At 42.1% G+C, this 24,404-nt stretch overlaps 2 protein-coding genes across 3 annotated transcripts; both read left to right on the top strand.

Annotated features, from left to right (window-relative positions):
- Positions 1 to 738: 738 nt before the first annotated feature.
- On the top strand, positions 739 to 11,135 carry amt (aminomethyltransferase). Its single transcript, XM_068337362.1, has 9 exons — positions 739 to 879; positions 3,204 to 3,371; positions 5,686 to 5,766; positions 6,019 to 6,150; positions 6,417 to 6,495; positions 6,790 to 6,935; positions 8,820 to 9,000; positions 9,480 to 9,635; positions 9,878 to 11,135. The coding sequence occupies exons 1-9, from the start codon at positions 739 to 741 to the stop codon at positions 10,051 to 10,053; spliced, it is 1,260 nt and encodes a 419-aa protein (XP_068193463.1). The 3' UTR covers positions 10,054 to 11,135.
- A 331-nt stretch (positions 11,136 to 11,466) lies between these two features.
- Positions 11,467 to 24,044, top strand: ifrd2 (interferon-related developmental regulator 2). Of its 2 annotated transcripts, XM_068331980.1 has the most exons (13): positions 11,467 to 11,919; positions 12,808 to 12,864; positions 16,961 to 17,077; positions 17,303 to 17,387; positions 17,532 to 17,656; positions 17,808 to 17,965; positions 18,382 to 18,435; positions 18,533 to 18,711; positions 18,903 to 19,011; positions 19,141 to 19,275; positions 19,438 to 19,566; positions 22,379 to 22,471; positions 22,651 to 24,044. In XM_068331980.1, exons 1-13 carry the CDS (start codon positions 11,877 to 11,879, stop codon positions 22,729 to 22,731), a joined length of 1,365 nt encoding a protein of 454 aa, XP_068188081.1. In that variant the 5' UTR covers positions 11,467 to 11,876; the 3' UTR covers positions 22,732 to 24,044. The 2 variants fall into 2 exon arrangements, with proteins under 2 accessions (XP_068188081.1, XP_068188091.1); XM_068331990.1 differs by lacking the exon at positions 12,808 to 12,864.
- The last annotated feature ends 360 nt before the right edge of the window (positions 24,045 to 24,404 follow it).

Here is a 24,404-nt window from a genome sequence, read left to right as displayed (position 1 = left end):
ACACACACACACACACACACACACACACACACACACACACACACACACACACACACACACACACACACACACACACACGTTTTCAACTGGACAAATGTATTTGGCTACACTCTCAAATGAGGAATCCCTCTTTAAGACAGAAAAATCAGTGCTGTTTTCTGGGCTCCAGGTAGATAAAATGAATGGTCTTAATTTATATAGAATTTAAATCAGAACAGAATACAGTAATATGTTAATGTTCACATTTATAAATTCAAAACTGGACCAGCCGACAGACTTTTATTTTGTCTTTACACAACTTGGTTCAAGGGTTCAAGTCACCCAGTTCTGATTCTTTCATGTGACGCGGATCAGAATCATCATGGAGGCTCCTCTTTCCTTTCTCTGCTTTGAAATGCAAACCATACTTTGCACATGAATAAAACTAATTCGGAAATCAATTTTTCTACTCTCATATCAGAAAGCTTGTAAAATTAACTTTTATTTATTTGTATTATTTTTTTTTACTACTTTACGTCTAATGTGATGAGGTAAGAATCGTGTCATTTCTCGAACCTTTGTACGGGACTGTTTGAATCAACAACTACATTACCCACAAGTCTTTGCGTCTGCCTCCGCGTTTGCCTCTTCCCGTGTTTTTCACGGCTCGGTAGAACTTTCAGTGACGCGTTGGAAGTTGGCGCGACAGAACTGTCCGACCGTCGTGAGTGAGACTTCAGCGGGGACTCGGCGTGCGTGATGTGGGCTCGGTCGGTGGTCGGGGTCGGGGGAGTGGGGCTCGGGGGTCTCGGGCTGCGGGCTTCCAGAGACGGACTGCTCCGGGTCGCTGGGGCTGGATGTTTGTTGCAGCGGCATCAGAGACGGGCTGTGGGAGCAGAGGTGAGCGTGACTGACAGAACGCAGTGGAACACACTGAAGCTAGTGTGGTTGATGTTTCTGTCACAATAACAGCAGGAACAACATCTATGTAATCAATCTGTGATCACCCAAAGCTGTTTTAAGTCCATCCACTGGATGTAAAGAAAGTTCTTGAAGATGTTTCGTCCCTCATCCAGACTTCTTCAGTTCTGAAGGTGGCTGGTCTTGTCCCAGCTTATTAATAACCCTGTGGGGTTCGGTCGGTGCTACTCACATTCCAATGACCATCGTTGAAAGCTGTCTGGTTCCTCAACCATTTTTGATGGGGTGTCAAAGGGGGGTCGTTGAAATGTGAGTTTCACCTTTGTATGCTAATGAGGGTCACTAGTATGAGACACATCACCTGAGACAATCTTTTTGGGAGTTTCGAAAGGACATGATTGTAAATGGGAGAAAGATGATGTCGCAGACCACCCCCCCTGTTCAGAGATGACTTCTCCACTTTGACGTGGATGGCTTCTTTCCCTCCTCTCTCAAACCGTTTATTTTCCCTGTCCAAGATCTGAACATTGGTAAGGATCTTGGGTAGGATATGCTAATGAGAGGCCATGCTAGATTGACTTAAACAGCTTTGGATAACCATGACCTGGATAACTGAGAGCCTACACAGACATCAATCTATGATCCTGCGGTATTTTGACTCGGAGGACGGTTCGGCTCCGTTTGGTGTGCCGGAGCTAGATCCAGATCAGGACCACCTCAATGGGGGGTGTAGTCACTATTTATTCACATGTGGGCTCCATGCTGGTTCACACCAACATGTCTCCTGAGTGACCAGCCTGTAGTTAGTCAGTGACCGCCTTGGTGACGCGTCCATTGTCCAATGGTGAGGGGTGTGGATTGGTGTTACAGTAACGGCAGAGGGTCTCAGCAGTAACCACTTCATGCAGACATAATGGGCATCTGTGCCACACACACAAACACACACACACACACACACACACACACACACACACACACACACACACACACACACACTTCACTGAACCGCACATCATGCTTTGATTAAACCCACACGTGATGACAGAACTGTGTACTCCTGTCAGTGAGAGGAGACTTTCTGTCTGTAGAAATGTTCTCAAACTGCAGAGATAAAGGTCATGTCAGGGAGGACTTCTATGACTCTAACGCAGTGGTCCCCAAACTAATGCCCTAGGGCTGGAAGAGGCCCGCCTTCCCATTTGGCACGGCTCCCTGCACAGTACGAGGAAAATGCCCCCCCCCCCCCCCAACAAAACCGTCCCATATCTGATCGATCCAGAGTGGAAATGGAACCTTACATTTTTAGCAGACTTCACAGAAATATTGTATGTATTCCCACATAAAAGCATTTGAGGTGAAACTAGCGCTGGTTTTTGACAAAGTGAAAAAACACAACTTCATTCATCTCCCTGCTACACAAACCCTCTCTGCAGAGAACCCAGCGATCCTGTTCCCAGCTGAAAGGTGTGTGAAGCATGGGAAATCCTGAAGGTCAAGTTCGGTGTGCGATTCCGCTAATGCAAAAGGAGTGTCTGTTCCAGAACCCCTTTGTTGCTGACATTGATGAAGCCCAGACTTCTTATCAGTTTGAGTTACAGAACTGTGATTTTCTGAAAGACGCATTCAAGCCTGACAGTCTCATTGACTTCTGTGTTGCTCTCCCAAATGAAATAATAACCGTTAGGGTTATTGATATTTGGTTCTGGAAAACAAATATTTACATTTTGGCACACCTGCCATCGTCACAGTTTTTCTGTTACAAACTGAACCCGGCCCCCCATCAGAGAAGGGACAAGTTATGTGGTCCTTCCAGGAAAAAGTTTGGAGACCCCTGATCTAACATGTCGCCTGATGCTGAGGGGATAAAAGGATGCAGTATTCTAACAGAGTAACAGGAAGTGTTTGTGTGTGCGTGTGGGCACACCACAACCAGGACAGCCTCCTATTCTCTGATTCGATTATAGAATGCACTTGAGTCTTATCACACTCTCTATCCCATCATGCATTTCTCCTCCTGTGCTGATAAGCCCCTCTTCACCGGCTGGTTCAAAGGTCACACTGTTCCTGAAAGTCCAGGCCGTTTGAGAGAAAAAGACTTTTCAGGATATTTGTTTAGTGTACCTACCATGTCATTACACTGAATAAAATACATTTTAGCAGCATTTCAAACATAAATAAACTTTTTGCAGGTATTTCAATTCCTAGCAGTATAAAGACATAATTCATTAACTATTTAGTAGTAACCCATCAGTGTATGCGTATTGATTCTGAGTTACTCAGTATGGTGCTTCATCTCCTCACAGGCTGCCTTGAAGAAGACTCCACTGTTTGACTTCCACAGAGAACATGGGGGAAAGATGGTGGGGTTTGCAGGCTGGAGTATGCCTGTCCAGTACAAAGACAGTCACATTGCCTCCCACATGCACACCAGACAACACTGCTCCATCTTTGACGTTAGCCACATGCTGCAGGTGAGAACTTGAACACAGGTAAATACATGCACATGTATAGTCCTACTCATTGGTAGATGCAGGTCTTCACATTAAGTGGTTTGATGACGCAAAAAAATGACCCGTCACAAAAACAACAAGGCAGTCAGAGACCGCCACATCCCGCGACTTAAGGGTACCCTGAAAGTAGCACCTGACTAGTACATTCAGTAGCGCATATGGAGAAAGCCAGGGTGAGTAAGACCATAGATCAAAGCTGGCGCATAAGTAGATCGAAGCACTAGCTTTGATCTATGCTGTTACACTAGCCTTCTCCCTCGTCTTTCTATCTTATCCGGTTCCGGAGTGTACAAAGTTGAAATTTAATCTCGACCTAGTTTTCTGTAGGTCATCATCTTATTTTTGTAATGTGCTTTTTGCTTCATCTTTCTATCTGCAAAGGTTGCGAAGATGTTTGTTGGAGTAACGAACGGACAAACACATGAACACTGACAATTACAGTATTTTCCGCAACATAAAGCACACCTAAACGCCTATAATTTTCTCATAATCCCGTAGTGCGCTTTATAATCTGATGGGCCTTATATATGGATTAATATTAATATTAGTATTGGTTAAAAACAAGTTCGCTGAAAAAAGGCGGCAGTCTGGCTGGCAGTCATGCCACACCCCACCACCAGGGGTACCCTCACAAGGTATTCGGGCCTATGCCCCCTAACTACGGTAGTCAAGGGGCGTCGCCAAAGTGGCGGCTACGATAACGTAGCAAAACATAAGGAACTTTCAACAATTCTATTAATGAAGTTTGACTGACTGATTGATCTCAGTATTTCCTAACTATTTGGCGTCGGAAATAAACCACTTTATTTCCCTTCGGGGATCAAACCAGTATATAAAATTAAATTTAAAAAAAAATTAAACTTAATTGGTCTAAAAAATGTCATTGTGCTGTCATCTGGAATCTAGTGACGGTCCATTCTATTGGTTTGTGGAAACACACGGAGAAACCGGCATATGGTGAATGAAAGACCCTCAAAGCTGAACTTCCAGCCTTTTCTGAAATTCTAAGAGCAGTCACTGCTAGACAAAGGTGTCAACGGGTGTGCTGCATTGATTTACAAATGTAGTTGATAGCTCTGGGCGGGCGGCGGAGGGGCGCATTCAGGCTTGTGTATTCTGTCTGCAGCGACGTGTTGTGAGATTCACGGTGGTGAGACACCGACGTTAAAGTCAGTTCTAGGAGTAAAACAGCGTCACATTATCCAGTAAATTAGCAACCTGACATTAAAGACTAGTTGAAAAATTGTTTAGGACACATAGCAGCAAGTAGCTGCACCTCACCTCTGACTGGACTACGGATCGATCGAACAATATTTAATTAATAAACGAAGACGAACGTCGGAGCTTAAATATCTGCTTCGAACTTCAGATCAGGAAATAATCCGCCCTGTTCGAACTGAGTGGTCCACTCGTAATTAATTTAACCAGTTTTTAATGTCAGGATTTTTAATATGGGCCTAAGACTTCTGCCGATTGACTCCGTTCTGAGGCCCCGTCCACACGATGACGGATTTTTAAAAAAATGCAACTTTTTGAAAACGCATCGAAAACGATTCGCGTCCACACGACAGCGTTTTCAAAAGAATCTCCGTCCACACGTAAGTGCATCAATGTGTTTTCAAAGACGGCTATAAGCATGCCAAACCATGTGGTGGCAGTATTCAGTCAAATTTGATCCAATAGGAATCCTCCGTGTTTTGTTGTCACAACACACGGGCCCATAAATATGACGTCACAGAGGTTTTCGTCGCAAGCAAGACGTCAGCATTTTTAAAAAGTTGCAGATACACCGTCCACACGACAACGCAGACCCAGCGGTTTTAAAAAAATCCACCAGTGGCCAGTGTTTTCAAAGAGTTGCGTTTTCGTTCCGGATATCTGTTGCATTTTCAAAAAGTTCCAGCATCATGTGGACGGGACCTAAGATGCAAAGTGATCAAGTGATCAGGTTTCCTTGATGAGGCTCAGAATGGCTTCATTGAAATAATGATAGCCTTTCACAGCTGACTAAAGGTACTCACAGTCATGAATGCTCTAGCTAGTGGAGGGATAGCGCAACTACAGCCACTATTTTATAAAATCTATTTTAATTTTTTTATAATATGAGCCTTATAATCCAGTGCGCCTTACATATGGAATAAATTATAAAATAAACAATTCAATAAAGGTGCGCCTTATAGTGCAGAAAATACTGTACATCACTGCTTTGAAGCGGGATGTAAAAACACACTTGTGATGTTTGATTGCTTTGTGTAACTTATTGTTTTTCTGCCAGACCAAAGTCCACGGCAAAGATCGAGTGAAATTCATGGAGTCTCTTGTGGTTGCAGATATCGCAGAACTCAAAGACAACCAGGTTAGATTAAATCTTGTTTCATGTTGTTTTATGTTATTATTAGAGGCATCATGAGGATAATGTGGATAATATTATTACAGTAGTTTAGGCTATATTTAGTCGTCCAGCAGTAAAGGGGAAGATAATCATTCACTTCTATCTTCTTCTTTTGACATAATATCACAATTATCTTATAATTAGTTAATTTACCTTTGTACGTAGCCTGTGTTTGTCTACGATTCCTCACCCAGGTGTCTCCTCTCTCACCCCCAGGGGACACTGACCCTCTTCACCAGTGAGAAAGGGGGGATTATCGATGACCTCATAGTCACAAAGTCAGATCAGGGCTACCTCTACGTCGTCTCCAACGCTGGCTGTGCCGACAAGGACTCTGCTCATATGAAGGTAAACACTGAGTGGTTGTGTGTGTATGTGTGTGTGTATGTGTGTGTGGAGACAGAAGTGTCTGATGTCTGTGTAGGTTCTCAGTTATCCAGGTCATGGTTGTCCAAAGCTGTTTAAATCAATCCACTGGACTTTAAGAAAGTTTCTTGAAGACGTTTCGCCTCTCATCCCAGTGGCTTCTTCCGTTCTGAACTGAGAACTGGAGAAGCCCCTGATGTGTGTCTGATGTGCATGTGTGTGTGTGTGTGTGTGTGTTTCACCTGTAGGCCAGACTTGCAGAGTGCAAAGCTGCAGGATTGGATGTCGATCTAGAGTTCCTCGATGAAGCACTGATTGCACTTCAAGGTGAAATATTACTTCCCCTACTTCCTTTCTCTTTTCATTTCATCTGGCCTCTTTCCTGTCTTCTCCCACGGTTCTCATTCATACCTTCTCTTTCTACTTCCAAATATTTGCCTCATTCTTTTCCTCCCTTCATCTTCCTCCCATCCTTTGATTTAATTTCCATCTCTTTCTCATTATTTTGTGGTTGTTTTTAGTTTCACTCTTTATTCCATCAGTTGTTTTCACCAGTTTTCTCTCATTTCTCAGTGAATCCCCTTTAATTGACTTTTAGCTAATAGATGAATGTGTTTTTAGGACCATCCATGTCTCAGGTGCTCCAAGAAGGGATAAAAGAGGATCTCAGTAAGTTGACCTTCATGACCTCCACCCTTGCAGCTGTGTTCGGTGTCCCTGGCTGTCGGGTCACTCGCTGTGGATACACTGGAGAGGATGGGGTGGAGGTCAGTATCTCTCATTCCCTTCACGCATTTTTTTACTGTTTTTAAAAAAAAATATTTTGTGAGGCTTTACAAAACCTGTAGTGTGGTGTTGGAAGGAACAATCCACAGGTAATTATGTAGATTTCATATAGTGACATACAGGCAGACCATGCCACCCTTAGACCTGGTTCAGACTAGTCGCCTATATCTGTAGTCATAACAGTCACATACCACATAAAATCATTTTTGTGGGACGGATTGAAACCACATTCAGGAGGTAGTTTTGTGTTGGATGGGGACAGAGGCGTCCGATCAGATATGGCGAACCACAACGTCATATCTATGACGAGAAAGCAAGGCGCCAGTAGGAAGAGCGTCGCGCATTACAGAGCGATAAAAAACGGAAAAATAAATTGACGATTGTCTGGTGTGTGTGTGTTTTCTCAACCTCTACCAGACAGTGATATGGCCAATACGCAAAGGTAAAAAAACCTCACGTTTGTCGTCGTCGTTGTTGTTGCCGCCGTCTCAATTACAGTATACCTCACACATTACGCGCACTGAACGACCACTCCACCCCGACGTCGTTGCTACGGCAACCTGTCAGATCAGCTGATAATGTGGCCCAGTCAGAACAGAGCCAGATTGCATATGGACACTTGCTAAAAACAGTGTGAACAGTCATTCCTAAAAATCAGATATGGATCGAAATCTGATACGCCTGCAGTCTGAGAGCTGAGCTGCAAGGATGAATAGTTCAAATATTTCATCACTGTATGAACAGTTAATCACATTATTATTGAAACCACAAATGGACAAGCATAGTATCCTGAGCTTGCGGTAGCCATAGGCGAGGTAAATTCCAGAATGGCTTCAAGGTTTTTAGCCTGTGTAGCCACGGTGGCGTTCTTATTTTTAGGAAAAAAAGGCTAAAACTTAGAACTTTTATGGACTCGTGAAAATCCCCGAGCGGTAACATAAGAAAACAAACTTTTATTCTTGCTAGGCAGCGCGAATGCCGACGGAAATAGCCGAATTCATACGAACGCTCCCAATCATTAAAAATGTACTCGGGTCATGACCTCCTCTTGTCCAATGAAAAACAAAAAGATTCTATTTTTACAAGCTAAACCCGCAAATTGGTGACGACAAGGCGAGGACGATCGATCGAAAGAAAATGAGAATCGAGTGTTTTATAGTAGATTTTGTGTTAACGTTCTAATTGAACAACAAATGGTGAATGCTGAGAGGGGGTAGGAGTGGTGACAGACCGATCAGAAGGTAAATGAAAGATATTATCAATACTTTTTGTTTTTTTGTAGACTTACACTTTTGATCCCTATGACCGGCAGGAATAACCAGTGATGCATGTAAATGTGTATTCACCTCACTTGCTATTATTCATGTCTTTTAAAATTGAAATAAAAAATTATATCATTGAATTAACACCAATGGTGTATCTCCCCCCACAATGGGCGTCGCTTGACTGCTGTCTTGGAAACAGAATGTGGCTTACTCAATTCTTTTACACTGAGCCACAGTGGCTTAGTCATACTACCTCCTAGTGCAAGCCCAGGTATCCAAAACACAGGAGCTGCAAATTATTTACAAAAGGCAACACGTATCACAGCAAACCATCATACATGTAGAGCTGCGTAGCTACAGGCGCCTCTGCTGTGTACAAATATGCTGCTGTCTGTTGGCTCAGTTGGACTTTTTCTTCCCATTGCTATGGAAAATTGACACTATATGCACAACTCAACTACTGTCACGCATTGGTTTAATACTTTTATATCCTTACTGAAATAATATTTCAGTAGTGATGAGATCAAAACTTCTGTTTCTAGTCCTTTACTTCCATTCTGCGTGGCTGCAGACTCACATCTACTTGTCTTTCTGTCCCAGATATCCTGCCCTCGATCCAGGGTGGTGGAGCTGACGGAGAAGCTGCTGGCTAACAGCGAGGTGAAGCTGGCTGGTCTGGGTGCCAGGGACAGTCTACGACTGGAGGCTGGGCTTTGTCTCTATGGTAACGACATAGATGAGACCACTACGCCTGTGGAGGCCAGCCTAGTCTGGACCATTGGTAAGATGTTCGTTAAAGGTCATGTCAGTCATTTTATCACAATCTTTTGATACTAAGAGATGAGGAGACTCGTCAATCATTAGCATGTCATAAACGCTACAGAGGAAGTTATTTGTTGCACTCAGCTACAAGGACTTTGAAAAATATAACAGATTATAAACATGAACTGTGTGTTTGATGGCGACTCCATTTCCTTAGAGCTGCTATAATCCATTCTTCAAAATAGCCAAGATAAAACAACTCTGTGTAATGGGAGACGTGTTGCTTGTGATGAAGACTTCAGAAATAGTCTAAATGAAAAGAAATGAAGAATATTATTGGCTGGAAATAACTTCACATGGACAATTTTGTCTTAGACATCCTGATTATATACTGTGTGTGTGTGTGTGTGTGTGTGTGTGTGTGTGTGTGTGTGTGTGTGTGTGTGTGAATATATATACAGTATGTATTTTTTCCATCGCTATTTCCTTTGTCCACAGGGAAACGTCGGCGTCAGACCAAGGATTTTCCTGGCGCTGATGTCATAGTTCCTCAGATTAAAGCCAAGACTGCCAGGAAGAGAGTTGGGCTGGTGTCTACAGGACCCCCCGTCAGACAACATACGCCCATACTTGGTCCTGACGGAAGGGTCATAGGTCAGAAAGTAAACATTTTTGGGCTAGTGATACCTCTGCAATTTACTAAATACTGGTATATCATCAGTGAAAAGAAATGGTGATCGCTGGTGTAAATATGAAATAAAATTAAGAGCAGAGGTAAATCTAAAGAGAACAATTCTACCACTATTCGGACAAGGTATCTTTTCACTGCTGCTATACATAAAAGGTGTCAGGAAGATGTCAGAAGAGGAAAACCTCATATTTTTTCTCATGTGTAGGTGAGGTGACCAGTGGCTGCCCATCCCCCTGCTTGAAAAAGAACGTTGCTATGGGATACGTGGATGCGGCGTTCTCCAAGAATGGAACAGCCATCCAGGTGGAGGTCAGGAAGAAAGCCGGGCCTGCTACCGTTAGTAGGATGCCTTTCGTCCCCACCAAATACTACTCTGGTTAGGATGGGCACACATGTGTTCACACTCATACACACACACTACTCTGGACCAACTCTCCCTTCGTTCCCGTATCCACCCATGATTTTCCCAACACATTTTTATTTGTGAGTTTCCATTCGGATAATCCGAAAGAGATAAATGATTATATGATACAATATTTGTGTTGGTTAAATATGATCGATAATTTTAATAATGAAGTACATAAAATACATATTAGTTGTATGTGAAACACTAAATCAGAGATTTTACACTGTTCCACATGTTAATTGGGTATCACCCTAAAGAGAGTTAGCATGCTACATGCTATGTTTAAACTACTACATGTTTTCTCTGGAGCTGTGTGTAATAAGTAAGAAGAAGTATTGCCGAGTCTGATAATGTAATGTAATGTATGACTGCTTTTTCCTGGTGAATCTGTGGGGATCCAATTACTGTACTGTGAATATGAAATGTTTTGTAGTAGAACACAGTTTTTTAATCAAACCTAGCAGGTCTTATTTTGTCATCGCTGGACCAAAGCTGAAATGTGAAATTACTTCAGTGTTTCAGAGCCCAATTTTCATGTGTATTTGTTTTACTTTTTTACTGATAGGGAAAAAAAAACCCATTACAGTGCCTTAAATATGGTAATTTAGACAATATCACTGGAATTTGTGTTGATTCTTAATCAGAGGATTTCTTTCATCAGCGAGTTTGCTCTGTTGATAAATATCAGAATCTCCATGTGAGATAAAACCAGGTCAGACTGTCTATTTAGAATTTAATTACATTAAGAGCTTCAAGAGGAAACTTGCACTACAGGAGGCACAATTATTACACAACTTGTTAACTTTTGTTAAGAGTGTAGTCTAACTATTGCAATGTAGTTTCTATGTTAAACTTGGAGTTTATGTGATGCTTTGAAAGAGCGACAAGTAATGACGTAATACTTAAAATAGCTATGAAGTAATACTACTGATTCACAAGTTGCCAGTTTTTGTTAACTGTGTTGAATGTGCAGTTTGAGCGTCGTTGGATTTTATTCTGTAAATGTTTCAGTGTAATCCTTTAAAAAAAAAACATTGTTCACCTGATTAAAACTATTTCCTCGTTTAATATTTTTTCTTTTTTAATTTCAATTTCCTTCTGTTTGTACGTGTGACGAAATTACTGTTCATTTAACGTGTTCACTAACTATTGGTATAAATGTGTGACTTAAAGAGGGGCCAGATTTGATACCAACATAGATTTTGGCTAGATTGAGGATGTGTGGAAAAAGAAACAGTATAGTATGTAAATTAATTTCTGAAAACCCACAAAACATCAAAATCCATTGGGTTTAGCTCGTCAAAAAAAAAAAAGCTTTACTAAAAAGGGGGACCCAACCGAACAAACCTGGCAACTCCCATCACCGGCTGACAGCGGTTACCTAGAGGAAGATGGTGGACCTGGAGGTAACAGCGTGCTCAAAACTCCACATGATCCCCGCTGGAAAAAACTTCCTATCTCAACCTGGCATTAGATACAGATTACCTGGAGACAATCACAGATAATACATCGATACTTTAAGAAAGTTGCTTCCGGCCAGCGGACGTCTTTCTAGCAGAAACGTGTATTTGGAGTTACGGACGTGGAGGCGGTTTAACTCGTAAAGGACGTTTGTCAACAGAAGTGTGAACGGGAGGAATTGTGGGAGTTTTTTACTCATCGAGTCACAACACGGAGACGACACGACAAGACTCACAGCTGTGGAGCGGACTTGATAGTTGGACTGAAAGCAGGCTAACTTTAGCTAGCTAAGCGCGGCTAGCTGTGTTGCGGACTGTGGATCACAAACCAGGCGAAAATGCCTCGGAGTAAAAAGGGGAAACGCGGCTCCAGCAAAGCGGGTAAGTGGCAGCAGAAGCTCCCCACCAGCTGTGCGGACGGATGGTGACGGGAATATGACGGTAGTTTGTGACTTCTCATTCAAAGTCATCGTGATCGCCACATCTAAAGCGGTAGCATGAGTGATTCCACGGCGTGTGTTGCTGCTCCGACAACTTTATCTCGCTGACGGGTGCCCCAACAACCGTGTTTCTTTCATTTTGCGCTGCATCCCATGAGAGCAACATGCGTGTTTCCCCACGTTACATTGAAGCCACTCCGATGCGCTGGTGTGTGTTAAATGGCTAACCGCAGCTAGCGCAGGACTCCAATGCTTAAAATTAACCTCGTGGTATTTTTAGCAGCAGTGCCAGGCTGCTAAAAAAAAAACAAAAAAAACAGGTAGGTGGAAGCTGTTAAGAAGAACAAGTGATGCAACATGTGCATCCCAATCACTCGGGCTATTTTAAAATGACTTGATCGTTTACGCGCTGCGTGGGAGTTGCGTTTTCCTCCGCGTGGAGTTCTAGATCGGTGCGTCCACGTGACTGGCGCTGGACCCACTCACGTTTTCTGGAGGGAGTTGTGAGGAAGCGCACATGTGCCGGCGCCTTCACTCCAAGTGTGGGTGAGGTAAAGGTTTTTCTCTGGTGTTTGCACATCTTTGCCAGTTTCATAACTTGCCTTTTTATTCGGCTATTCTGACTTGTGAGGTTTACTTCTCTTGTGAATCAGTGTTTTGCAAATTTCTTGAAGTGACAAGGTAGCTCCCTTCTGTTTGTCTTTCTCTCCTGTCATGGTTATACCTTTATTTTATTTTTCCTTACACTTCATCCATCTGCCATTCTTTCCCCAAACATACACACCTTTATTTCGCCCATCTTCTCATGCCATACATCCACCATCTCCAGGTTCTCTCCGTCAGGAGGTTCTTCAGCTGCAGCTGGCGGCCAAAGCCCCGCTGAAAGGTAATTCCTTTGACCCCTGACCCTTGACCCTGTTTGTCCTGAAGCGTTTGACCCTCACTGCAATGCAAGCTGTTGAATCCAGCATCCACTCCTCTGCAAAATTGTGTGCAAGTGTTTATTTAATCATATGCAATTTACAGATTTAAATCTTCTTCCCTCAGTCATAACCTGTGCAGAGTGACACTTTACTACAGCCTCCATCTTTGCTGTGTTAGTTCCTTAAGTTGTCATGCATGTTTTGCATGGACACACTTCATCTTACACCAAGCATCACAGGACTAACGGAGGACATTAGACGCGTCAGCTGTTGTCATCCACCCAACCTGCCAATGTGAACCAGTTTGCTAACATCTTGTCTGGCTTCATTTCCATCTCCTTCGTCCCTATTTTGCCATTAATTTGTCTAAATCCCCTGTTGTTTATTATATACACACTTTATGTTATTACTGCTTCATTTGAACCTTTCCACAGAACCACATATGCAATAACTTTCAAGCAATTCCATTTGTGAATTTATAGTGTGGCGTCAGACGTGTCTGCTGCTCACTTGTCATTTCTCAGTCTTCAAATCCATTTTCATAAAGAAAATGGTTTCTGGTATAGCTTTGCCTTCCAGAACTGTTGTAAGTTTCTTCGCTGTTGAACGACTGTTCAGCGTCCTGTTGGGGTTGTAGTTGAAGGTGATTGCATCTTTGACCAAATGGTTATGGTGATGACCAGGCTTGAGATAAAAATACATGAATCCCCCAACTGTGAGGGCACGCTTCCTGACCAACATTCCAGGACACACACCGCATGTTAACTTTTTGTATATCAGCTTGCACTGCCAGTCATTCAGGGATCACAGTCAGACTCCTGACCCTTTAGCTCAGCGTTCTGATTTGGTGGTTGGCCAGACCTCCTTCCTAAGAAACTGACTGCCTGCCTTGTATGCATCAAGGGTCAAACAAAACATGACTTGTGGCAGGGAGCTCCATTGCACGAGGACAGACCTGTGTGTATGTTTCGCTGAATGACAGCAGCCTACAAACACAGCAGCCAGGAGTTTAAGGATAATGGCGAATAACTGACACATACACCCCCGGGTGTACAGTTTGTGTGTCAGCTGGGAACAGGAGTTCAGAGCGACAGGGCCCACAGGCGAGAGTTGGAAGTGTGGAAGCGTTCAGATCCGTTTGACCTCAAGTTAAACTGGACCAGAATGACCAGATTTTACCACCAGCAAAGCAACATAATGCATGAAGACATTTGTTGTATTTTTAAAATGGAGCATCTACATCCATACGTAACTGGAAAAGGCCTCTGACACTCTCTTTTAAGCATCAGTGGAGTAAAGGAATCTATGTACAGTGCACATTCGCACATCAAATCTCGCGACTTCACCTCATCACGGATTTTTAGTAGGCAGTCACGTGATACCGTACGCACATTCTATTGGTTGACTGCATCCGGAAGCGCGCTGGGTTCCGTGAGTCTCGGACTTCCATGAGACACAAAAGTCCTTAAAACAGTCGATAAGAGTGTGAGAAAAGGTAATACAGATAGAATGTGGTTTAATATCAGTATGGTGAGGGTCATAATCGTTTATATTACTGTAAATAAGATAAATGGTTTGCCGCTCTATCGCTGAATTCATTAATTGCGTGTGGTTCCTGGAAAGAAATGGGCTCACTGTACTGTACTTCAAATTAGACTGACTCTCAGGCCTTGTTCAAACTAGTCGCCTACATCCGATTTTTAGCCCATCCAGATTGATGTCGCATGTCTCGCGTGTAGTCTGAACAGTCCCAATCGGATTTTTGTGGGACGGTTTAAACCAGATTCAGGACGTCGTTTTGTGTCTGATAGAGACAGATGTGTCTGCAGTCTGAACGGGACCTCAGCTTCTCCCCCTGGGCGGTGTCACTAGCATTCACACTTGGAGTTAAGTGAAACTGATTATAATGCTAATGGCTGACATGATGTCCCAGTAGGCGATTGATCCACTCTTGTCCTTAGTGACCCATAACCCTGCTGGGTGTGCCAACTGTAAACCCGTGACCCTACACACTCACCATGTGATGGTGACCTCTCTGGCTTGTAAAAGCCAGTACCTGAGGCTTCCGTCTAGTTAGTTTGGACTGAAGAAGCTTGGTGGGTGAGGAGATACCCCATCATACCTTAAACAACTGCTTCATATTGAACCGTTTGGGATCCCCTCAAGAAGGGCTGAAGACCATTCATCCAATGTTCATGGATGTTTCGCAGGGGTCTTAAAAGTGGGTATTTCATCTTGATTTTGGATATCTAAATTGACATTTTTAGGCATTTTTGAACTTGTATGATTTTCATATTGCTTTGCTCACATTCAGCTTTGATTACGATTTGGTCTTTTACCAGTCACAGTTGTGAGGAAATCTGTGTCCTTGGACACACTCTTGTGCTCTTTATCAGTTAATTTTTCATATTGTAACGTTCAACATTCACATAATGAGTAAAACAAGGCTTTGCTATCCTGTGGTTGAGCCATAAGTCTCGACTTGCATCCCTAGTTGTAATAAGGGTGAGTTGGACAACGACTCGCTTATGAATGGTAACGACTCCCAATGAGACTTATTGTCCTAGTGGTTTTCAGTTATTTGTTGTTTTCTGCTCCAACAGGAGTATAAGAATTTGGACTCAAATCAGTCAATGTTGAAGAAGCCCAATTTTTCTCTCTCATTGAGTTCTGTGTACACAACTCGACACTCCTTGGGCAAAAACTCAACAAGAGTCAGGCTGATCTCATTTTCAACCTGCAGTTGCTGTGCTTGACATTAAATGGGTTGAAGTTTGTAGACTCAACAGAAACCTACGTTCCAGTGCCCCGTGCTGTTTGGTTCAATCAAAAAATTCCTTCAAAAAGTACATTAATTTTGTATGAACCTGTTAAACCTCAACAGCAGCCAGTCATCTTCTACTGCAACTAAGAGAGTTTTTGGTCACAGGTTTGAGAAGTTAGAGAGAGGCCTGATTCAGGTAATTCCTGGTGTTTCCATCTTCTATTATCATTGTGGCTGTAGATGATGTTTCTGTGTTGATGCTCCGTCCTAGATGTCCCACATGTGATGATTTACCTGCAAGATTCCCAGCGTAGCACAACTGTATGTATGAGTTGATTAAATGTAGGAGAAGAATACATGATTGATACTGCACGGGGAAATTATTTGTACACTACTTAAACATCACACACGCACACACACACACATAGACACACACACACTTATGCATGTGTAGTTGCCCATCTGCTTCCCAGTCGCTTTGCATTAAAAACTATGATGCTGTAGTTAAAAAAACTGGAGAATTAAATGTGTTCCTTTAATGTCTTCCAAATTATTTGATTGCAACAATAACTAACCTCTGTCACCTCCGCTGTCCTGGATGACCTGACGTTTAATACACTCACCATACAGTGTGAGCATTTTGGAGTGTACACACTGAATGAATGGCTTCTCTGGTTGCCCGTAATCCCACCAACAGGAGAAAGTCCTGAGTCAGCAGGAACCTGAGGGTTAGCTTAGCTCTGCTCTTACCACCTGTTCTGATCAGGCTCTGAAAGAAGCTCCTTCATGCATTCATGCTTGAGCTTGGACAGACACAGAATACTAAATACCGTCCAGTGTAGAGAACATCAGCTGTCCTGTCCAGATTCACGTTCAATAATGCTTTTTAATCCAGTTTTTATTTAATCTGTACAGCTAAGTAGTCATTTTTAGCCTCTTCACTCTTTACCAGAGGTTGTAACTGGCTATAAATGCAACACCAAACACTTCAACAGCTTTTCAATCGTATCAGCAGGTACTGATCATTGTATGCTATTTGCCACAGGTTTATTCCAAGTTTTTTTTCCACCCAGTCGCTGCCCCAACAGCCAATGATAATAAACTTTAGGTCAAGTTAACTTTCACCATACCTGTCGTAACAGGTCCCGCCTAGATCCATTGATCTCTAGTCGCCTTCCACCGAGTAACGTGGTATGACTGCTGCTGAAAACACTGTTCAGATTCGTGCTGGTGTACATCCCTCCATTCACCATCATTTTCCCCTCAGTTTATCATTTTGTTGTTTCTAATTGTAGGTGTTAAAAACGGCATGAAGGGTGAGTCGGGTGCCAGCGATGATGAGATGACATCTGATGTTCTCAGCCACTACAGCAGCGCCAGCGAGAGCACGTCTGTGCTTGAAGACAACACAGGTTTGGAAAGTCAAATAATGCTCACCATGTTCTCGAGTCATATTTACTTACCGGTATGTACAGTATATATGATAGTCAGGGTTCTGCTTTCGCACTAGTGCACTGTAGTTTCCCTTAGGAACCTTTTTTTTGTTGTGTGACATTAAAGTTGTAGAATTTTTCTCTTTTTGAATGAAGAAGTTTATCTGCATACGTTTCTTAAAATCATGTGTCAACTGCAAACAGGAGGGGAGCAGGTGGACGAGCAGACGGCACAGGAGGAAACGGAAGACAAACTCAAGCAATGCATGGAATATGTGATGGATAAGAGGTGAGGGTGTTTCATGTGCTTTCATCTGGTTGCCATCAGCAATTAAAGTAGGATTGAGCAGGAAGATTAATGATGAAGGAAATGATTCACACAAACTGCAGTGATATGTAAAAGCTGTCCTTGTCTTCTTTTTTTAAAACTCAGTGCTAAAACACGTTTAGCAGGTCTGGAGTCTTTGCGTCAGGCTTTCTCCTCCAGACTACTCTATGAATTCCTGACAGAGCGACGCCTCACCCTCAGCGACAGCCTGGAGAGGAGCATTAAGAAAGGTAAAGTGTGACAGAGGCGAAGTACAGACACACTGAATATTTATGTCTACAAAGTCCAGTGCAGGTAGAACTCATCCTGTCTCTCCAGAAATAAAAAATGTAGAAAACTAGCTGCAGTTCCTGACAAATAAAAACCTTGTATTGACTCCAGGTGGCGGAGAGGAGCAGTCGTTGGCTGCCACAGTCTTCGCTCTGCTTTGTATCCAGCTGGGGGGTGGAGATGAAGCAGAGGAAGGCTTCAAGATGCTTCGTCCCATCCTCACTGCCATTCTCATCGACAATAGCGCCAGCATAGCAGCCCGCCAGAGCGTGAGTGCTCGCATAAACTTCACTACATGTGTACCAAGTTTTATCAGGCCCTGTGGTACCCCCCAAAAAATCCCTAAACAGATGAGGTGCATGGGATGACAAATTCATGTGGTTTACGAAATATGATCAAAACAGCAGTTTTTTTCAGAAGCATTTTTTCCCCCCACAATATTTCATTTGTTTTTGGAATAAACAAAAGCATAAATACACAACACAAAACACTGGACGGAGCTTAGCGGACTTTCAGCACCAAATCCAATGCAGACATTCTGAGTCAGTGTTTGCGAACTGATCAAAGTAAGAAAAAAACGTAACGCCCATAATATGGATTCTTATGCAAAGATCCTAGGTTTGATGTTAGCCCCTTGCCTGATTTAATGTGTTTATTTGCCTTTTCTCCTATCTGCCTCCGTCAGTGTGCCAGAGCTCTGGCGATGTGTTGTTACGTCTCTGCTGCTGAAGAAGGAGAGGTGAGAACAAACTTCCACTCATTCGCTCTTCTTTTACATCCACTGTTTTTCTCACATCTCGTTCCCTCATTCCCTCTTTTGACTCATTCCCGTTCAGGACTTGATCAAGTCTTTGACTCTCCTGGAGAGCATCTTCATGTCTTCCTACCCCAACAGAGAGGGAAACCTTCCAACACCCAAACCCGGCATGCCAGGCCTCCACTGCGCCGCCTTGCAGGCGTGGTCGCTGCTGGTCACCCTCTGCCCTGCATCCAGGCTGACAGTGCTGCTTGACCTGTGAGTCAAGAAAAGAAGGAAAAATCTGACACAGAATGCAAGACAAGAAGACACAAGCCTTTACTATCATTTTGACTTATAACAATTCTCACACACTTGATTACATTTTAAAACATTATAATTTAATTCTGTTGGCTGTATTAACAATTTGATGAATCACGCTGACATACTAAAAGTTGTCCTCCCCACAGTCACCTCCCGAAACTGCAGGCATGTCTGCAGAGCAGCGACGTCAACTATAGGATAGCAGTGGGAGAGACCATCGCCCTGCTGGTGGAGCTCGGACGAGATCTTGATCAGGTGAAGTCCGTGCACCTTTAGGAAGCAGGAACACATCACTGATTCAAATCCTCTGTACATGATGCCCATATCTCAAACTTGAAGGGGTTTCTGTCTTTGAAATCATCATTTTGTCCCTGTTGCATGCAGCAATTTGAAGTGGAGGACAATGAAAGTCTGTGTCGGTGTTTGAAAAGTTTAGCCACAGATGGCAACAAGCACAGAGCCAAGAACGACAGGCGGAAACAGCGCTCCATCTTCAGAGAGGTGCTGCATTACATAGAGGTGTGTATCATAATGGCAACTGTACAATTTTATTAACCTGTTCTATAGCAGTAAAATCGTGACTATTCATTCCAGAGAGATGTGCACATCTACAACCCTCCCCCCTCCATGCAGAGGGGCTCTGATTTTTTTAAAAATTGTGGCACCTTTTCCCTCCTCCAGAGCGACGACTTCACAGAGGAGAAGATCCGGTTCGGAGTGGAGAGCGTTTATATCGACAGCTGGATGAGGAGAAGAATGTATGATTCTTTCAAAGAAATCATGGAATCTGGAGTGAGACACCATTTACAGGTCAGGACTGACACTCCAGGCAGATGAGTCACGTGACGCTTCTCTGCCACGTGTTTTATTTACTTCCACAGAGTGACACTGACCTGAGTTTTAACTAGGGACGAGCGGGTACACCACTATCTATCTGTTCAATCATCTAAATGATCTGTATCCTTACCTGTACTCAGAATGGGCGGGACTTAAACCAGAAGTGGGTGTGGTTTGTTTGGAAATGGGTGGGGCCTTAATTGGTGTGAAATTGAATCAATTGATCTGGATTGATCAGAAGTTGCTATATTTATTTTAAAACTATTTACAGAACAGCCTCAATTGAGATTCAAATCAATCTTTTTGATCACAAAAGGGAGACAACTATTTAAAGAGCAAGTTTTTTAATGAACTCAGAACCGGAAATGCATTAATGAAAACAACACATGTAATAGGAAATTATGAACTACAAAGTATGCATGAACAAGAATTGTCATACTCAACATGACTTTCTACTTTCTTTTTTAAAATAATTTTTCAAAAATATTTAGAGAGATAGAGAGTGTGTGTGTGTGTGTGTGTGTGTGTTAAAATATCCATATGGTATATAAATTATTAATTTGAATTTAAGTGAAAAAGTGTCAAACTAAGAGCAAGCGGATAAAACCCCCCAAAAAGGACTGCAATGGAGGTGGTGACCGATGCAACACGATCAGTTTTCAGCTCTTGTCTGGTCAAATGCACCGTGTACATGCAACAAAACAAGACACAAGTTCACGTGACAGGTACCAGCCATTACCCTTAAATTAAGCAGCCACAACTGCACCAGTGTTCTGGATTAAAGTCAAGGCAGATTATCCTGAGATCGCCCAAAAAGTATCGATAACCCTGCTTCCATTTCCAGCCTCCTGTCTTTGTGGAGTGGGATTTTCTGCTGTGACCTTAAAGCAAAACAAACTGGAGTAGACCGGACGTAATTGTCATTGTCTCCCGTTACCCCTAGATCAGCGGTTCCCAACTACTAATTCTCATTATTTTAATAATTATTATTATTTGATTGACTTGTTCACCCTTTTAATTGGAAATGATCAATATTTCTCCTATGTTAAATGCACTGATTGCAAGTCGCTATATTTCAAAATAAACATCAGTGCAGTCACTTGAATCAAGTTTTTAATATACCGTACTGGCCCGATTATAAGACGACCCCCTCTTTTTCAAGACTCAAGTTTGAAAAAAGATTTTTGAAGACCAAATTGAATTTTTATACAGAAAATAATTACATTACATCTGAAACAAATAATTATAACAATATATTCGACAGAAAAAGCACATTATTTTGCTCATGCAAAAACTGTCTGTCACATCTTAATATCTGAACATTTAAATATGTAAACTTACTGTAAGTGCAATCACATTTTTCATAAAGCGTGGGTTCTCTCTGGGTTCTCCGGCTTCCTCCCACCTCCAAAAGCATGCGCTTCAGGTTGATTGGCCGGTCCCAAATTGACCATAGGAGTGTGTGTGTGTGTGTGAATGATTGTTTGTTTCTATGTGGCTCTGCGGTACACTGGCGTCGTGCCCGGAGTGTCCCCCGCCTCACGCCCTGAGACTGCCAGGATAGGCACTGGCTACCCCGCGACCTGCGTTAGCGGATTAAGCGGGTTGGAAGATGAATGTAAAAAAAAAACCTGTCTATCACATCTTAATATCTGAACATTTAAATATGTAAACTTACTGTAAGTGCAATCACATTTGTAAATGAATGCTGAGTGGCACCAACCTTGCTACCATCCGAGAACCAACCCACTTTTCTCCAGATTGTCGCTACGTTTCTCCATTTTCGGTTATCTCTCCTCTTATTTTTTTCTCTTTTCTTACCGTTATTTTTATTTTTCTTCCTGACAGGGGTTCGCTTTGGCCTGGGGAGTTAAGTTCAGCATTCGCTTTAAAGATATCTGGCGCCATCTAGCGTTGTGAATGGGTATAATGTCTAGACCCCGAATGTAAGACGACCCCCACTTTTTCAGTCTTATTTCAATGCAAAAAACACCGTCTTATATTCGGGCCAATACGGTAATTATTTCTTACAAGTATTTTGTATACAGTATTTTAATTATCAGTTTATGAAAAACGGTTGATTATTGTCTGTTGATGTCTGCATTTTTCATAAAGCCACTGCAGATGATTTATTATTACACTACAGCTGTCCTGGCGTCAACAACTATCGAGCAAATGAAGGCCGGTCCGTGAAAATATCCTCTTAGATTAAACCAGTCCGTGGCACAAAAAAGGTTGGGGATCGTTGGTTATGTAGAATGAGTGTAAATTGTACTTTACAGAACAAGCTTTTAATAATGGCTGGAAAGAGAGCATGTCCAGGAGCGGGCTGGCAACAACAACACACAAGAGTATTACACCGTACGCCTATGGTCTTGCCGTAAAGTAGTGTCGCAAGCTGTCGTAACTAACTATAGTCTATAGTCTTCTTCATCACTACATAAGAAAGGTTATGAGGATTTTCCTTCAGTCCGAGTACGAGTATTGACGAGTTTTACTTGTATTGTGCTTGTACTCGTCAAAAATGCTTTATCCATACTGGATACTCCCCTGAAACGAGTACCCGGCTCAACCCTAGCATTAATGTCTCTTCTGCTCTGATGTGGATCATGAATCTACTTGTGGATGCTTTTTTAGATTTATTCTACATTAAATTCTACATATTCGATATTAAATCTCAGCTGAGAACAGGAAGTTTATAATCCAGTTATGTCAATTAAAATCCAAGTACTGCTAGATGTATATTCCTGTGGTAATGTTGGTGTGTGCTGTGTTCTTGCTGCAGTTCAACCCACTGCTCAGAGACATCTTTGGCCTTGGGCCCCCCCTCATTCTGGACGCTGCTGTTAAAGCCAACAAGATCTCAAGATTTGAGAAGGTAACTGCTTTTCCTCTGGCGCTGAATCTCTACCTACACTCCAACAGCCGCATTGTGTGATTGGTTTGATCTGGATTTCTTTGTTTTGCATTTCTGCTGCATCCTTGTGAGCCCTGCTGCTGTAATGATCAGTCATAAGGTAAAGAATCAACCTCATGTTTTCATCTTTTTTTTCTTAGCATCTTTTCAACTCTGCTGCCTTCAAAGCCAGGACTAAACAGAGGAACAAGGTCAGGGACAAACGGGCTGACGTCATGTGAGGAAAGGAAGTGAATGGATTATTTTGTATTGAGATCGTTACAGAGCAATGCCTTCACAGACAGACACAACAAACTCTTAACAGGGCTTTTTTCACTTGTGCTCTTCATCTGCAAAGAAGTTATTCCTAGTTCCACACAGACAAAGGCAATCTGGTGCAGGAATAACTGACGCCAACTTTAAAACAATACACACCTCTTTTTATGCAGGACTAGAACTACTGTATTACACAACAAATATTCAGGTATCAGGAAACGTGATCCTCAGATATTCTTTTATTTAATCTGTATGAATACAGAGGAAGTATGACATTTGATTACAGGACTCAAACTTTTTAAAGCTTTATGGCTGTAGAGGCCTTCGATGTTACACTCACTGGAACCTCCTTTGGTGCTGATGGGTATTGTTGGTGATACTCTGCTGCTTCAAGACTTGACAGTCATGTCTTTTACTGCTAAATCCAGACTTAGTTTCCACATAACGTTTTACAGGACATAACCTAGTCCTGGCCAATCTCTGGTGTTCAAACATCCAGCCCTGTAACAAAACAAATGAGGCATGGGAATACTTTGGATTAAAGTCATTTCTGAGCTTGTAGTTCCTTATTATTCCTCTGATTCCATACCCAGAGTGGTTCGTTCAGCTGCCAAACCAACAACTGACTGTATGAGCAATGCAACCTAAAGATAATGTGTGTGGTTTTTTGCGCGCGTGTGTTTTATTTGAATTATTTTTAACATCTTTGAATGAAAACTTAAAGATGCCTAAAGAAAATATGAAATGAAAAGGAAATGTCACCTCTATAATCATATATTTTGAGAGAAAATTTGTTTTAAGTATTTACAGTGGATAATTGTATTTTACTTGGTAATTTATTAAAATAGCAGTACTGTGTGATTTTCAAGAAATTTAAAAATGCAAAGAACTGTTTACAAATAAAAAAAACATTAATTTGTTTTTCAACTATATCTTTAATGCAGATTCATGGATAATATAATCTATGTCTGTGTTATAGATACTTTATAGGGATTTACTATAAGATGTATACTTGAATAATATGAAATGGAATGAATTTCCCACTGGTGACCAGTTAATACAGTATATGAAAGCCACTAACCAGAGCTGATGATCAGAAGTTTGGTGTACGGATCAGTTCAGCGTCTGAAATTTGCTATGCTTCATATAGGAGCAGTGTTTTTGATTGAACTGAAATGTGAAAAGTACATTTAACGCTGTCTGTCATTGGTTCTTCATGAGGATGTGATGACGGCCTCATGGACTGTCTGGTCTGCATAGAAAATGAAATAAAGGTAATTTGACCATTCTGTTGTATTCATTTGTTTCTTTCCAAAGTTGTAATTCCTGTACTTGAAAGACTAGATTTAGTTCATATACATCACATAATTACATCCCGCTTCAAAGCGGTGATGTCCGTGTCAGTGTTCATGTGTTCGTCTGTCCGTCCGTTCGTTAGTACACCAAATATCTAAATACCGTTGCAGATAGAAAGATGAAAGAAAAAGTACATTACTCAGGCGGCAAAGGGGATGAAAATGAGATGATAACCTTGACCTTGAGAAAACTAGGTCAAGGTCAAATTTGAAGGGAAAAACCGAAAAGAAGTTTGCTCCTAAAGGTGCAGACACTGCCAGTTTTAAAATTCTCTGAAAATTAT

The sequence above is a fragment of the Antennarius striatus genome, chromosome 2, assembly GCF_040054535.1.
Source record: "Antennarius striatus isolate MH-2024 chromosome 2, ASM4005453v1, whole genome shotgun sequence".
In the NCBI taxonomy this organism is placed as follows: domain Eukaryota; kingdom Metazoa; phylum Chordata; class Actinopteri; order Lophiiformes; family Antennariidae; genus Antennarius; species Antennarius striatus.
This window is presented reverse-complemented; position numbering and strand designations above follow the sequence as displayed.

What these genes read in the sequence shown, in the direction of transcription:
- amt (XM_068337362.1), top strand. Translation starts at nt 739, where the DNA reads ATGTGGGCTCGGTCGGTGGTCGGGGTCGGGGGAGTGGGGCTCGGGGGT. An exon ending in CAGAACTCAAAGACAACCAG is followed by an intron (nt 5,767 to 6,018) that starts GTTAGATTAAAT and finishes TCTCACCCCCAG; the next exon opens with GGGACACTGACCCTCTTCAC. An exon ending in CTGGAGAGGATGGGGTGGAG is followed by an intron (nt 6,936 to 8,819) that starts GTCAGTATCTCT and finishes TTTCTGTCCCAG; the next exon opens with ATATCCTGCCCTCGATCCAG.
- ifrd2 (XM_068331980.1), top strand. Translation starts at nt 11,877, where the DNA reads ATGCCTCGGAGTAAAAAGGGGAAACGCGGCTCCAGCAAAGCGG. An exon ending in CTGACAGTGCTGCTTGACCT is followed by an intron (nt 18,712 to 18,902) that starts GTGAGTCAAGAA and finishes TCCTCCCCACAG; the next exon opens with TCACCTCCCGAAACTGCAGG. An exon ending in AGGTGCTGCATTACATAGAG is followed by an intron (nt 19,276 to 19,437) that starts GTGTGTATCATA and finishes TCCCTCCTCCAG; the next exon opens with AGCGACGACTTCACAGAGGA.